The sequence below is a fragment of the Aethalodelphis obliquidens genome, unplaced genomic scaffold (assembly GCF_003676395.1).
Source record: "Aethalodelphis obliquidens isolate GAN/ISIS:26980383/991018 unplaced genomic scaffold, ASM367639v1 scaffold86, whole genome shotgun sequence".
NCBI lineage: Eukaryota > Metazoa > Chordata > Mammalia > Artiodactyla > Delphinidae > Aethalodelphis > Aethalodelphis obliquidens.
This window is the reverse complement of record NW_020838030.1, coordinates 3,164,534-3,181,339: the sequence shown is the minus strand read 5'-3', so window position 1 is coordinate 3,181,339 and position 16,806 is coordinate 3,164,534. Positions and strand designations below refer to the sequence as shown.

At 45.5% G+C, this 16,806-nt stretch overlaps 1 protein-coding gene across 2 annotated transcripts in view; it reads right to left on the bottom strand.

Moving 5' to 3' along the window:
• Positions 1–13,172: 13,172 nt before the first annotated feature.
• Positions 13,173–16,806, bottom strand: part of TAMM41 (TAM41 mitochondrial translocator assembly and maintenance homolog) — a 55,328-nt gene continuing 51,694 nt past the window's right edge. For both annotated transcript variants that reach the window (XM_027093778.1, XM_027093779.1), the window contains one exon: positions 13,173–13,308. In XM_027093778.1, the coding sequence (XP_026949579.1) occupies positions 13,232–13,308 (77 nt within the window). In that variant the 3' untranslated portion in view covers positions 13,173–13,231. The remainder of the gene's footprint in view (positions 13,309–16,806) is intronic.

Genomic DNA, 16,806 nt, shown 5'->3' with positions numbered 1-16,806 from the left:
TATTCATTATTAGTGCTCCAGTTGACACGTAGTTAGCACTTATTAAACATTTATTAAGTATGAAGTCAATTAATCCATGAACTTCTCCTCATGGCATTGATCCCTTCTCATCTTGTATTATGATATGAGGATGAACTCTGTTCTCCCTACTTGCTAATCTTACAGAGGGCGGGATCCCATCTCCCCCCAGCCCCACATCGCTAAGCAACATTGAATTACTATCAGTTGAATTCAATTCTCTTGAGAGCCTTTTCCTGCTTTTCCACCTGCTACAGTCCCTGATGTATAATACTTCCATGTAACCCATGGTAACCTGGAATTCCAAGGAAAGACTTTCTTTTATCTGTAGCCCAAACATTATAGTTGGTCGGTCATATAGGAAGGGGTTGAGGATAATGAAACTCAAGTTAGAGTTAGGAGCTACATTTAGGTGGGGTGTCCTGTAATTTCTGAAAAGAATATGAGCCTGGAGATTTTGTTCTTCTTGATCTCATAAAAGCTACTGAAACCCTAGGTGCTGTTACAATTGACCTACCTGCTGGGTGGGTAGAAGAGCAGGCTGAAGTGAAGGGGGGATTAAGTGGCATGTAAAAGCTGCAGGTTTTAGTCCAGGCTGTCAGCAAATACATGTGGCCTTGGAAGTTGCAACCTGTCTGGGACCTCCTTATCCCACCGGGACAGTGAGGGAGGGTAAACGGTCTCTAGGCTCCCCAGCGAGTCTGATATTTCAGGCATCATCTCTCCAGAAGGAGCTCATTCTAGGAAGGAATGTTTTTATCATTCCACTTGATCTCAGAAGAAATAGAAATAGTGTAGGAGAAACTAAACCAGATGACTTTAGTCCCAAGGCTAGTGATGGCTGAAAATAATCACAGGAGGGATCATCTGGATGAACTTGAACTACCCACCTCTTGCAGGCAAGGGCCAAAGTGGGGTGTGATGCTGAACAGCAAGTGGACTTCTGAGCCGGACAGACCCGAACGCAAACCCCAGCCTTGCCACGTACTAGCTGTGGGGTGGTGGGCCCGCTACGGAACCTCTTTAACCCTGAGTTTCCTCGGTTGTAAAAAAAAAACAGGAATCATATGGGTGCTGCTGAAGCAGGGTAAGGATTAAAGGAAGCGGTTTATGTATGACCCCTGGTGTTCACAGGCCTTTGGCAACTGTTGGGTCATTTCCCTCTTCCGTTCCATCCTCCATCAATTTAAAGGACTTGCACACTCACTGGTACCTGTGCCACTGGACCCACTTGCTCCTCAGCACAGGTTGGCAGTGGGCATTTCTGTGGTTAGATGAGCTCGGGAACTTTTTGGTCAGGACCACACAGAGCGCCTGGGTCGACGAGCATCTTCTCTTAGTCAGATACAGTGAGTCTGATCAAATTCACACTCCTGCTTCTTTCTGTTCACTGAGGGTGTTTTGGTAGTTAGGGGACCAGCAGCACTGGGGGTCCTGGAGGGCAGGGCTCAGCGGGGAGACACGGGGCCACACAGTACCTCAGTGGAGCAGGAATCCATGATTCAGCTGGAGCCGCAACCCAGGACTGGCCGTGGAGACACCTTAGGAACGACAGGACTACCTCTTACCTGTAAGGAGTTCTGCTCACGTGACAGAGTATAGAAGGCCTCTCAACACGCGGCTCTCCCGACGCTCGCCTGGGGATCGCGTGGGCACACGCAGTGTGCAGGGGCAGCCCTCCAGGGCCGCACTGCCTTGTACTCGTACCCTTGCCATTTTTTCTCCCATCCGCAAAGACTGCTCCTGCTGCAACCACGTGAGCAAGCCCAGCCATCGCCTCCCTCAGGTAGGCCCGATGTCTCCCGGCTGCTCTGGGGCAGAGCTCACCTGGGATTTGCTCATGAGTCTCGGGTCACCAAGTCCCAAACTTTTTCTGAGGTTGCCCGGCTGAGAAAGGGACATGTTATGACCAGAAGCCATGACTCAATTCTAGGGGACGCTGCTTTGGGAATCAGGCTTTGCATTAGACAGTTGTGAATTCTCAGAGTGTTTTAAGGAATTCTAGCCAGATATCAGGGAGATTTCTTTATTTAGGCTTTATTTAGTCAACTAGTCATTTTTATAGGGCAGAGGGTAAAAGCTTCCCCAAAAGTCAAGTATTAGTCAAATGGAAGCAACATGAATGGTAACAGCTACCGTTGACCGTGTACCTTCTGTGTGCCCAGCTGTGGATAAGCACAGTGGTTACGGGCGCCTAGACTGGATTCAGACTATTCAAACGTGTGTGTGGATCTTGGCTCTACCGCTTAACTAGCTGTGTGACGTTGGGTAAATTATTTAACCTCTCTGAGCCTCAGTTTCCTCATTTGTAGGATAGTAATAGTACCGACCTTATAGGGTTGCAGGGAGGGTAAATGAGTTAATGCAAGAAACAGTCCTTAGCACAGTAAGCATTATCAAATTCTCACTACTCAACATGCAAAACTTGGAACATGTTCAACAGTGAAAGTTAATAAAAGACTAGAACGACCCAATAAAGACAGGACCACTAAGGATGCAGGTCCTGCAGGAGGGAAGATTGGGTCACCCCAGTAGGACAGCAGAAACACGGAACGGGTGATGAAAGAAAGATGCTGGACGTGTCTGCTGTGACACCCTGACCAGTTCAGAAAAATTAGGTGGGTGTATTTTCTTCCTTGCTTGATAATGTGTAGTACACACACTCACTCACTGACCGGCTCATATGTTTTTTTTTGCAGTACATGGGCCTCTCACTGTTGTGGCCTCTCCCGCTGTGGAGCACAGGCTCCGGACGTGCAGGTCCAGCGGCCATGGCTCACGGACCCAGCCGCTCCGTGGCATGTGGGATCCTCCCGGACCGGGGCACGACCCTCTGCATCGGCAGGCGGACTCTCAACCACTGCACCACCAGGGAAGCCCTCGTATGTACTTTTAACCCCCTTTATTCTCCTCTATTATTTTCTGTAAGAAGCGGTGGTGAACTTCACATGTTAGTTTCTAGGTTACACGACAGTCAGGTGAGACTGTGATTGCAAGAGGAATTAGCATCACCCAGAGACGGATATAATGTTCTTTTCTGCCAGAAAGCAAGAGCATTTTCTTTTGTACCAAGGATAGGGCCTGGTGTCGGTGGAGCTGGGGGTGCTGCTGTTACCGTGGGAAGGTCACCTATGGATTAAATGGTGTGCCCGGATGCCCTGTCACTGGAGTGGACGTGGCAGTTTTTATCTGGTAGGACCCAGACACACGCCTATTCTTTACACTCCACTCTGGAATGTAAACTACCTTTCTCAGGCTTTCTTACCTGGTGACTTCCTATCAGGTTTTGCCAGTTGGAGACGGTGGCAGGAGGTCGGAGGGTGAGGGAAGAGCGAAGTTCCCCGGTTTGCCTCCAATATTCGTGGTCCCCTGCGGCCTCTGGGCAGGGGTGAGACCGCTTTAGCAGCTCCCGCAGTGGCAGGGGCATTGGGCCGATTATCCAATGCTGCAAAACAAGCCTCCCCCAAACTTAGCAACTTCTAACAATAATCATTTTGTGATTCCCCCTCAGAGTTCTGGGAGTTTGGCTGGTGGTCCTGGCTTGGGGTCTCATGCTTGGCCGCGGTCACTCACTCACTTGCCTGGCGGCTGGTGCTGTCGGCCAGAGCAGTTACACGTCCTCTCTGTGTGGCCTGGGCTTCCTTACAACATGGCGGCTGGGCTCTAAGAGCGAGTGTCCTGAGAGCCGAGGGGAAGGTGTGCCACATTTTAGGATCTCATCTTGTAAGTCAGGTTATCTCATCTGCTGCATTCTACCTGTTAGAAACAAGTCACTGAGGCCAGCCCATATTCAGGGAAGGAGAATTAAGAGTCCACCTACTGATGGGAAGACGGTCAAAGAATTTGCAAACATATTTTGAAACCACCACAGGCAGCATCTCTGGATCACAGCAAGCAGGTCAGCTTGGAGATTGCAGCCCCAGGATGTTAGCTGCTTCCTGATCCTTGGGAGTCATCCCTCCCTCCTTCTCCCTTTTGTAACTAATTCCCTTGATAAAATCCCCTCTGTTTGATATACCCAGGACTGTTTCTCTTTTCCTGACAGATATATGCAGGCTATCCCTAGCTATCCAAACTCACCATCTGAATTGAATAGTAGAGTGACTTGTAGAAACATGAACTATTACCATGTGCCAAGAACCATGCTAGGTGCTGAACATATGTTTCCTCATTTAATTCTAATACCAGCCCTGCCAGAGAGCTATGAGTGTACCTACCTCACAGCACAGAAACTGAAGCTCAGAAAGGTTAAATAACTTGCCCAAGAACACGGCTGGAAGGAAGTCTGACTCTCAAGTACGTCTATTTTTTGGGTCTCCTGGAGTTCGAGAAGAGCTACTTCCTGCCATAGAATTCCTTTTTCCTCAGAGGAAGTCTCAGCCCTCATCCTTATATACCTGTTTGATGACTCCCAACTTAGATATCTATACTTCAAAATGCATTGAGGAAAAGGAAGATAAGAATACATCTAGGAAAAGTGGAACACAAGAGACTCAAGCATTCATCAATTATGAAGCTACGGGGTGTGTAGGAAAAGGCACCAGACCAGGGAGTTTGCAGGCCTGCGTCAAGCCTCAGCCACGATGCTCATGTGCATTCTGACCCTCGGCTGTCATTTTCTCTCTTGCGGCCTCAGGTATCCCCACACTGGAAAATTACACGGATATTCTGTGCTCTTCTGAGTATTTACTGTCTAAACTAGTTGGGGACATAAAAGGCTATGTTAGATACAGGGGGGACAAGTTAAAGTTAAAATAAAGCCAGCTTATAGGGCTTCTGAAAAAAATTTTATTTTATTATTTTTTAATACAGCAGGTTCTTATTAGTTATCTATTTTATACATATTACTGTGTATGTGTCAATCCCAAACTCCAAATTCATCCCACTCCCCCCAGGCCCGCACCCCTGCTTTCCCCCCTTAGTGTCCATACGTTTGTTCTCTACATCTGTACCTCTGTTACTGCCTTGCAAACCAGTTCATCTGTACCATTTTTCTAGATTCCACATGTATGCATTAATATACGATATTTGTTTTTCTCTTTCTGACTTACTTCACTCTGTATGACAGTCTCTAGGTCCAGCCACGTCTCTACAAATGACACAATTTCATTCCTTTTTATGGCTGGTATTTTTCCACTGTATATATGTACCACATCTTCTTTATCCATTCGTATGTTGATGGGTATTTAGGTTGCTTCCATGACCTGGCTATTGTAAATAGTGCTGCAATGAACATTGGGGTGCATGTGTCTTTTTGACTTATGGTTTGCTCTGGGTATATGGCCAGTAGTGGGATTGCTGGGTCATATAGTAATTTTATTTTTAGTTTTTTAAGGAACCTCCATACTGTTCTCCATAGTGGCTGTATCAATTTACATTCCCACCAACAGCGCAAGAGGGTTCCCTTTTCTCCACACCCTCTCCAGCATTTGCTGTTTGTACATTTTCTGATGATGCCCATTCTAACTGGTGTGAGGTGATACCTCGTAGTTTTGATTTGCATTTCTCTAATAATTAGTGATGTTGAGCAGTTTTCATGTGCCTCTTGGCCATCTGTATGTCTTCTTTGGAGAAATGTCTATTTAGATCTTCTGACCATTTTTGGATTGGGTTGTTTTTTTAATATTGAGCTGCATGAGCTGTTTATATATTTTGGAGATTAATCCTTTGTCTGTTGATTTGTTTGCAAATATCTTCTCCCATTCTGAGGGTTGTCTTTTTGTCTTGTTTATAGTTTCCTTTGCTGTGCAGAAGCTTTTAAGTTTCATTAGTTCCCATTTGTTTATTTTTGACTTTATTTCCATTACTCTAGGAGGTGGGTCAAAAAAGATCTTGCTGTGATTTATGTCAAACTGTTCTTCCTATGTTTTCCTCTAAGAGTTTTATACTGTCCGGTCTTACATTTAGGTCTTCAATCCATTTTGAGTTTATTTTTGTGTATGCTGTTAGGGAGTGTTCTAATTTCATTCTTTTACATGTAGTTGTCCAGTTTTCCCAGCACCACTTATTGAACACACTGTCTTTTCTCCATTGTATATCCTTGCTTCCTTTGTCATATATTAGTTGACCATAGGTGTGGGGGTTCATCTCTGGCCTTTCTGTCCTGTTCCATTGATCTATATTTCTGTTTTTGTGCCAGTACCATATTGTCTTGATTACTGTAGCTTTGTAGTATAGTCTGAAGTCAGGGAGTCTGATTCCTCCAGCCTCATTTTTTTCCCTCAAGACTGCTATGGCTATTTGGGGTCTTTTGTGTCTCCATACAAATTTTAAGATTTTTTGTTCTACTTCTGTAAAAAACGCCATTGGTAATTTGACAGGGATTGCATTGAATCTGTAGATTGCTTTGGGGAGTACAGTCATTTTCAAAATATTGATTCTTCCAATCCAAGAACATGGTATATCTCTCCATCTGTTTGTGCCATCTTTGATTTCTTTCATAAGTGTCTTACAGTTTTCTGAGTACAGTACCTCCTTAGGTAGGTTTATTCCTGGATATTTTATTCTTTTTGTTGCAATGGTGAATGGGATTGTTTCCTTAATTTCTCTTTCTGATCTTTCATTGTTAGTGTATAGGAATGCAAGAGATTTATTTTATTTCTTTTATTTATTTATTTTTCTTTTATTTTCTTTTATTTTTTTTTTTGCGGTACACGGGCCTCTCACCGCTGTGGCCTCTCCCGTTGCGGAGCACAGGCTCCGGACGCGCAGGCTCAGCGGCCATGGCTCACGGGCCTAGCTGCTCTGCGGCATGTGAGATCTTCCCGGACTGGGGCACGAACCCATGTCCCCTGCATCAGCAGGCGGACTCCCAACCACTGCGCCACCAGGGAAGCCCTATTTCTTTTTTTTAAATAAATTTATTTATTTAGTTTTGGCTGTGTTGGATCTTCATTGCTGTGTGCAGGCTTTCTCTAGTTGTGGCGAGTGGGGCTACTCTTTGTTGTGGTGCGTGTGCTTCTCATTGCGGTGGCTTAGCTTGTTGCGGAGCACAGGCTCTAGGTGTGCAGGCTTCAGTAGCTGTGGCACGCGGGCTCTAGAACGCAGGCTCAGTAGTTGTGGCACTCAGGCTCTAGAATGCAGGCTCAGTAGTTGTGGCACACGGGCTTAGTTGCTCCGTGGCATGTGGGATCTTCCCGGACCAGGGATCGAACCCATGTCCCCTGCATTGGCAGGCGGATTCTCAACCACTGCGCCACTTCCAGGGAAGTCCCTAGGAATGCAAGAGATTTCTGTGCATTAATTTTGTATCCTGCAACTTTACCAAATTCACTGATTAGCTCTAGTAGTTTTCTGGTGGTATCTTTAGGATTCTCTATGTATAGTCTCATGTCATCTGCAAACAGTGACAGTTTTACTTCTTCTTTTCCCATTTGTATTCCTTTTATTTCTTTTTAAACTCTGATTGCCGCTGGCTAGGACTTCCAAAACTATGTAGAATAAGAGTGGTGAGAGTGGACATCCTTGTCTTGTTCCTGATCTTAGAGCAAATGCTTTCAGTTTTTCGCCATTGAGAATGATGTTTGCTGTGGGTTTGTCATATATGGCCTTTATTATGTTGAGGTAGGTTCCCTCTGTGCCCACTTTCCTGAGAGTTTTTATCATAAATGGGTGTTAAATTTTCTCAAAAGCTTTTTCTGCATCTATTGAGATGATCATATGGTTTTTATTCTTCAAATTGTTAGTATGGCGTATCCGTTGACTGATCTGCGTATATTGAAGAATCCTTGCATCCCTGGGATAAATCCCACTTGATCATGGTGTATGATCCTTTTAATGTGTTGTTGGATTCTGTTTGCTAGTATTTTGTTGAGGATTTTTTTGCATCTGTATTCATCAGTGATATCGGTCTGTAATTTTCTTTTTTTGTAATATCTGTGTCTGATTTTGGTATCAGGGTGATGGTGGCCTTGTAGAAGGAGTTTGGGAGTGTTCCTTCCTCTGCAATTTTTTGGAAGAGTTTGAGAAGGATTGGTGTTAGCTCTTCTGTAAATGTTTGATAGAATTCACCTGTGAAGCCATCTGGTCCTGGACTTTTTTTTCTTGGAAGATTTTTAATCACAGTTTCAATTTCATTACTTGTGACTGGTCTGTTCAGATTTTCTGTTTCTTCCTGGTTCAGTCTTGGAAGGTTATACCTTTCTAATAATTTGTCCATTTCTTTCAGGTTGCCCATTTTATTTGCATAGAGTTGCTTGTAGTAGTCTCTTAGGAGGCTTTCTATTTCTCTGGTGTCCATTGTAACTTCTCCTTTTTCATTTCTAATTTTATTGATTTGAGTCCTCTCTCTCTTTTCACTTGATGAGTCTGGCTAAAGGTTTATCAGTTTTGTATATCTTCTCAAAGAACCAGCTTTTAGTTTTATTGATCTTTGCTATTGTTTTCTTTGTTTCTATTTCATTTATTTCTGCTCTGATCTTTATGATTTCTTTCCTTCTACTAACTTTGGGTTTTGTTTGTTCTTCTTTCTCTAGTTCCTTTAGGTGTAAGGTTAGATTGTTTATTTGAGATTTTTCTTTTTCTTGAGGTAGCACTGTAATGCTATAAACTTCCCTCTTAGAACTGCTTTTGCTGCATCCCACAGGTTTTGGATCATCATGTTTTCGTTGTCATTTGTCTTGAGGTATTTTTTGATTTCCTCTTTGATTTCTTCAGTGATCTCTTGGTTATTCAGTAGTATATTGTTTAGCCTCCATGTATTTGTGTTATTACATTTTTCCCCCTGTAATTTATTTCTTATCTCATAGCATTGTGGTCAGAAAAGATTCTTGATATGAATTCAATTTTCTTAAATTTACCGAGGCTTGATTTGTGACCCAAGATGTGATCTATCCTGGAGAGTGTTCCGTGTGCACTTGAGAAGGAAGTGTAATCTGCTGTTTTTGGATGGAATGTCCTATAAATATCAATTAAATCTATCTGGTCTATTGTGTCATTTAAAGCTTGTGTTTCCTTATTTATTTTCTGTCTGGATCATCTGTCCATTGGTGTAAGTGAGGTGTTAAAGTCCCCCACTATTATTGTGTTACTGTCGATTTCTTCTTTTATAGCTGTTGGCATTTGCCTTATGTATTGAGGTTTTCCTATGTTGCGTGCATATATATTTATAATTGTTATATCTTCTTCTTGGATTGATCCCTTGATCATTATGTAGTGTTCTTCCTTGTCTCTTGTAACATTCTTTATTTTAACATCTATTTTATCTGACAGGAGTATTGCTACTCCAGCTTTCTTTTGATTTCCATTGCATGGAATATCTTTTTCCATCCACTCACTTTCAGTCTGTATGTATCCCTAGGTCTGAAGTGGGTCTCTTGTAGACAGCATATATATGGGTATTGTTTTTGTATCCATTCAGTGAGCCTGTGTCTTTTAGTTGGAGGATTTAATCCATTCACGTTTAAGGTAATTATTGATATGTATGTTCTTATTACCATTTTCTAATTGTTTTGAGTTTGTTTGTGTAGGTCCTTTTCTTCTCTTCTGTTTCCCACTTAGAGAGGTTCCTTTAGCATTTGTTGTACAGCTGGTTTGGTGGTGCTGAATTCTCTTAGCTTTTGCTTATCTGTAAAGCTTTTGACTTCTCCATCAAATCTGAATGATATCCTTGCCAGGTACAGTAATCTTGGTTCTAAGTTCTTCCCTTTCATCACTTTAAATATATCATGCCACTCCCTTCTGGCTTGTAGAGTTTCTGCTGAGAAATCAGCTGTTAACCTTATGGGAGTTCCCATGTATGTTATCTGTCATTTTTCCCTTGTTGCTTTTAATAATTTTTCTTTGTCAATTTGATTACTATGTGTCTTGGCGTGTTTCTCCTTGGGTTTATCCTGCCTGGGACTCTCTGCATTTCCTGGACTTGGGTGGCTATTTCCTTTCCCATGTTAGGGAAGTTTTTGATTATAATCTCTTCAAATACTTTCTCAGGTCCTTTCTCTCTCTCTTCTCCTTCTGGGACCCCAATAATGCGAATGTTGGTGCGTTAAATGCTGTCCCCGAGGTCTCTTAGGTTGTCTTCATTTCTTTTCATTCTTTTTTCTTTATTCTGTTCCGTGGCAGTGAATTCCACCATTCTGTCTTCCAAGTCACTTATCTGTTCTTCTGCCTCAGTTATTCTGCTATTGATCCCTTCTAGTGTATTTTTCATTTCAGTTATTGTATTGTTTATCTCTGTTTGTTTGTTCTTTAATTCTTCTAGGTGTTTGTTCTGTAATTCTTCCAGGTCTTTGTTAAACATTTCTTGCATCTTCTCAATCTTTGCCTCCATTCTTTTTCCAAGGTCCTGGATCATCTTCACTATCATTATTCTGAATTCTTTTTCTGGAAGGTTTCCTAGCTCCACTTCATTTAGTTGTTTCTCTGGGGTTTTATCTTGTTCCTTCATCTGGTACATAATCCTCCGCCTTTTCATTTCGTCTGTCTTTCTGTGAATGTGGTTTTTGTTCCACAGGCTGCAGGATTCTGGGTCTTCTTGCTTTTGTGATCTGCCCTCTGGTGGATGAGGCTATCTAAGAGGCTTGTGCAAGCTTCCTGATGGGAGGGACTGGTGGTGGCCAGAGTTCAGTAAAACTTTAATCCACTTGTCTGCTGATGGGTGGGGCTGCATTCCCTCCCTGTTGGTTGTTTGGCCTGAGGTGACTCAGCACTGGAGGCTACAGGCTCTTTGGTGGGGTTAATGGCAGACTCAGGTCCGGCAGGGCTCACGCCAATGAGTACTTCCCAGAGCTTCTGCTGCCAGTGTCCTTGTCCCCATGGTGAGCCACAGCCACCCCCGGCCTCTGCAGGAGACCCTCCAACAGTAGCTGGTAGGTTGGTTCAGACTCCTATGGTGTCACTGCTCCTTCCCCTGGGTCCCGATGCACACACTACTTTGTGTGTGCCCTCCAAGAGTGGAGTCTCTGTTTCCCCCAGTCCTGCTGAAATCCTGCAATCAAATCCCGCTAGCCGTCGCAGTCTGATTCTCTGGGAATTCCTCCTCCTGTCGCCAGATCCCCAGGTTGGGGAGTCTGACGTGGGGCTCAGAACCTTCACTCCAGTGGGTGGACTTCTGTGGTATAAGTGTTCTCCAGTCTGTGAGTCACCCACCCAGCGGTTATGGGATTTGATTTTATTGTGATTGCACCCCTCCTACCGTCTCACTGCGGTTCTCCTTTGTCTTTGCGTGTGGGGTATCTTTTTTGGTGAGTTCCAGTGTCTTCCTATGGATGACTGTTCAGCAGTTAGTTGTGATTCCAGTGCTCTCGCAAGAGGGAGTGAGCACACGTTCTTCTACTCCACCATCTTGAACCAACTTTGTAGCTTATAGGTCTTGAATAATCTTGTTATGGATTGAATGTTTGTGTTCCCTCAGAATTCTCTCACCACCCCCACCCCCAATGTGATGATGTTCAGAGGTGGGGCCTTTGGCAGGTAACATGGTCATGAGGGTGGAACCCTCATGAATGGGATTAGTATCCTTATAAGAAGAAACACGAGACCTTGCTTTGGGTCTGCTGGCTCCACTGTGAGAGAAGACACTGGGAAAACAGGCCTCTGCAACTAGGAAGAAGCTCTCACCAGAAACCGACCATATCAGCAACCCTGGTCTCAGACTTCCAGGCCCCAGAACTGTGAAAAATCAATTTCTGCTGTTTATAAGCCAACCAATGTGTGGTATCTGTCATGGCAGCCCGAACTGACCAAGGCTGATGAGAAATACTTATTTTATCCCATAAGCAGTGGGGAATCATTTTAGCTTCTTGAGGAAGAACCTGACCCAATAAAACAAAAATACTTGCAGAAGAAAACAGTAACAAAAACAATAATAGAAAGTAATGACAGAAGTGACATTTACTGAATGCTACCAGGCAGTGTCCTAGTACATAGGACCCTTGGCTTGCAGGACCTTCACTACAGCCCAAGGAGGTCTGTACTGTTATTCCCTTTTCAGAGATGGTAAAACTCTTCAGAGACACTAAATAACTTGCCCAAAGTCACAAAGCTAGTCAGCAGTGGAGCGAAGATTCAACCCAGTTTGGTCATATCTTAAGCCTGAGCTCTTTTGGGTTGGAATGAGCTGAACCCAAAGGTAGAAAAAATTAGTAGAAAACTATTGTTCAAATTTTCAAAAGAACCTAAGGGTCTGCACTAGAGCACTGGGCAATGGAAACAGGGTGAGGTAGAGACAATCTGAGAAAAGAAAGACAAAACCTGAGCTTGGACTGAAGAGACGATGTGCCAGGCGAGGGAACAGACGCTGCCTCCCCCCCATCCCCCCATTTCCATCCATCTGTCAGCTCATCCTGCAGCCCATGAGCTGGAGGGGAGGCAGGCTCAGGTCCAAGCTCCTTGGCCTGGTTCCCCCTGGCCATTCCTGGTGCAGTGATGGGCAAGTTACCCATTAGGGCCCAGGAATCCAGACAGAGGCTTGCTGGGAACTGCTGCAGTTCTGTTGTTTTTCTAAGAGGGCTTCTGAAAGGAACTCCCCCTGTCTCCCCAGATGCAGATGGGGGTGCACACAGCCCTTGAGGCTGTTGTCAGGGGTCTCAGAGTTAAGAGGAGAGCTGGCCTTAGTGTGATGTCAATGTGGCAAAGGATGGAGAAAGGACAGAAATTGGTCTGTTAACCCCCTAAATCAATCCAACTCTGAAGCCCACCAACCTCTGACTTTCCAGTTCTTTGAGCTGATGAGTCCTTTGTCGTTTCCTGCTCCCCAAACGCTCCTGTTACATGGGAAAGCTCTGCACCGGTCTGTTGCAGGTTCCTCACTTGAGTCACTGCCACACACCCTCATGGAGAACAAGGAGAAATGTTAAACACCCAGATCCAGGAAGATGCTGCCTGGAGCTCTCACTGGAGAAAACCGAGTGAGTGGATGGAGCCGAGGCAGACAGAGCCAAAGCTCCTGCCCTAGCACGGGGCTGCCGGTCCACAGCGTGTGCACCGCCACTTAGACCTCCGACCCTTGTTGCCAAACAGACCACAGCCGAAGCTCTCAGGAAAGCAGGGCCCAGATGGTGCTGTGTGTAACGAGGACTCTTCTCATGCTGAGTCCTCAAAGGTATTGGTTCCCCCCGGATAAAGGTCTGACGCATACATTTCCAAAATCCAGTACAGTATCATGCAAACCAAGACCTCTTCAAATTCAACCAAATAGGTCAGAGTAACAGACGCTGTTCTGTCAAAAAGGATCATTTTATTCAGCTACACATAACATAGATAAAAGCAAGCAAAGTCAGGATGTTTTTCTCAGCCATCCTTTCCACATTTTACGCAGTTTTAGAGAACTATAAATCACTGATTTCTTCAGGCCTAAAAGAGAAAAGAAGAGAGAGTAAGAACACTGAGGCTTACTGAGTGGATGCTCAGTGGAGGTCCTGTGGTATTCGGATCAGACTCATCTTTGGAGTAGAACAGCGATGGGCTGACTGGCGTTCCAGGAGAGCCTGGGGGCCTGACAGGGTCCAGGAGACCCTGGGGGCCATCGTGATCAACGGGAGGGAAAAGAGTGATTTCCGCATCTGCTGAAGCAGTGATACGGATGCCAAAGGCACCCAAGCTTCTGGGGTAAGGGAGTCATTTCAGATAGGAGCATGCTGCAACCTCTGAATTTAGCAGCTCTTTGAAAAAGGAGGAGAAAGGAAGGCAAAGACAAGACGCCGTATGTAAGTGAGCGTCCTTGGCCCCCTTTCTAGCCCCCGATGCCTCCCAACCACCCCCAGCGCACTGCTGCCATGTCCCTGCGTGTGACGCCAGTTTGCCCGCGGTGAAGGGCGTTCCCACCACACCCTGCCTGGTAGACGCCGCGATCCTGTTCAGATTTTTCCCCTGGAAGCACCGGGCTCCCCAGCCGATTCAGCCACTGTTCCTCCTGGTCCCACGGTGCCTGTGCTGACGCCCAGCTCAGCACTCACCACACTGCACAGTGCTCTCCTGTCCCTCTGCCTACACCAGGAGCTCCTTGAGGACAGGGACCTTGTCCTATTCATCCCGGGTTCCCCATCTCTTAGTGCGGCACCCGGCACACAGCAGGTGCTCAGTAAACACCTGCAGTGATGGAACAGATGCACCTTGTTCAGACACCTGCCCTTCCAGCACCCCATCTACTGAGTCACAAGTGCCTGATGAAACCAGAGGAGAGGCTCTCGGGGGAGTTTACGGGAAAGAAGTCCGACGGCATGGACTAAGCGGGGTGCTGCTGTCTGTCGGGACTCACAGGATCCCATTTGCAGACGGTGTTACGGGCTTGACCTTCTTTGTGCTGAGGATGAGATCATTCAGTCTGTGTTTCAGGGTGTGGCCCAAAGATCCGAACAGTCTTTTTCACCCTGGGATCCAGACCGTGGTCTGCGCTGCAGGTGTGACATGTAGTGTGGGCACCGCTCACAAGGTATAACAGGACTAGTTCCGGAGGCTCTGAGCACTGGCGTGTAAGCGCTCTCAAAAATACCTGATCATGTTACCTGTAGGCCGCCTCATGCACTGAGGACCTTTTACGACGCCACTGCAGGCAGCGGCAGGTAAAAAGGCAGGGCACCGATAAAGTCATTAGTGAATGCTTCTAGAAGCTGTGGCCTCGCTTGTCCACTGACTGACTCCTGCAAACCGAGACTCGTCAAGAAACTCAGAGCTCCTTTTCCTGCCTCCACCCGTTTTAATTTTCTCCCTGGAGCAACCACTCTGGTAAACCTCACCCACTCGAGCACTGGGACTGGAATCTTATTACGTAAGGTGCTTTTTAAAATTCCAGGCAGAACCGATCAAGACACCAAGGTAGCTGCACACAGTAAGGGTCAACGCGGCAACTCCAGGGCACTGAGTCACAGCTAGAGGAAGAGGCATCGACCATAATGAGTCCCAGCTCAGCTTCACAAACCTTCCTCACAGACTCTGGGGAGCTTAACATTTACGGTAAATACACCACAGTCCACGAGCGGCATTGTGGAGCCATTTTTTGCTGCTAGTGGATAGAAACATCCCTTAATTAAGAAGTCTCTCCCTTCGGCAGCTCTACCAGAGACATGTTCTCAGGACGGCTGCAGCAGGGGACGGATCTGGCAAGGGCACTGGAATGGGAGTCAGGAGAGCGGAATGTTAGTCCCCGCTGGGGACAAGGAGACTCCCCGTCTCTGGGCATCGACTTCCTCATCTGCAAACTGACAGGTTGGACTAGGTTACGGGTTCTCCAACGAGGGGCCAACAGGCAGGCCTCAGTCTGAGAACTCCCTGAAGCTGCAGGGAGGTTTGCTGAGTGTGCGCACGTGTGCATGTCTGTGCAGAGGGCCCAGAGTTTTAGTCAGAGTCTCACTGGGAGCCAGGATTTTCAAGAGGTTAAGAACCAAGAGATTAGAAGGAAGGATCCTGCCTTAATATTCTAGTTGCAACGAAGGTGGAGGACAAAACTTCATGAACTTGGAGTAGGCAATATTTCCTAAACAGGACACAAAAAGCTGCTAACCTTACAGGACAAAACTGATAAACTGGACTAAGTAAGATTAAGCACTTTTCATCAAAAGACACCATTAAGACACCGAGACGACAAGCCCTAGAGTGGGGGACTTTTGCATTCCACTTGTCCAACGAAGGACCTGTAACCACACTATACAGAGATTTCAGTGTAAAAAAAAAAAAAAAAAAAAAAAGGCAGACAATTCAAAAGAAAAATGAGCAAAAGTAGAATAGGTACTTCACAAAAGAGGATCTCCGACCATGTAAGCATGTGAAGAAACGCTCAACTTTATCGGTCATCAGGAAAGTGCAAGTTAAAACTCCAATATGATACGTCTACTCACCTACCAGAGGGCCTAAAAAGAAAAAGACCTACTATCAAGCACTGGTCACGGAGGTACTGCAGCAGGAACTCTGCTGCTTGGAGTGTAACCTAGACACTCGTTAGGTAGTATCTACCACAACTGGACATTCACACACTTTATGATACAGTAATTCCACCCGCAACTAAAAACCTAACAGAAATGCATACCTACGCTCGCTCGAAGACAGGTACCAAAACATGCATAGCAGGACTCTTTGAAATAGCCCCAAACTGGAAACAACCCGGGAGATCATCAACAGTAGAAGGGATGAACTGTGCTCGAGTCAGACGATGGATGAGCTGCAATGAGAATAAACGGACTACTCCCAACACCACGAGGAATCTCACTGCTGTTACAAGGAGTGAAAGACATGAGAGAGTACGTATTTATATGAAGTTCAAAAATGGGCAAAACAGAAGCATGGCATTAGAGGTCAGGACAGTAGGCACTCTGGGAGGAGCAGTGACTGGACGGGGCACAGTGGGGTTCTGGGGGAACTGGCCCTATTCTAGTTCTTCATCTGGGTACTGGGTTCACGAGTCTGTTCACTTTGTGAAAATTCACCAAATTTATGATTTGTGTACTTTTCTGTATATATGGAGACTTTCCCTACTACCAGAAAATTCAGAATCTTCCATTTATTCAGTCACTGAAATACACTGAACAGGCATTTCTTGGGCACCAACACATACGGGACACGGAGCTAGTTGTTCGGGACACCGGTATGAACAACAGCCCTGGTCTCTGCCCTCACAGAGTTTATAATCCACAGACTTCTACTTGGCCGACACTGAGCTTTTGTGTGGTTTCTGCTTCCTTTCTAAAGATGATGGTGACTTAGGAAGTCTGCATCTAGAATGCGTCTTGAAGGAAGACAGCCTGCTAAGAGAGAAACTCTACTCTAAGAACCATCATTGTTGACTTTGCTCCTTCCCCAGCGGATAAAGGTGCAAACATCTCCTTAGCGACATCCTGTTTAGGCAGATCCTTATTTACC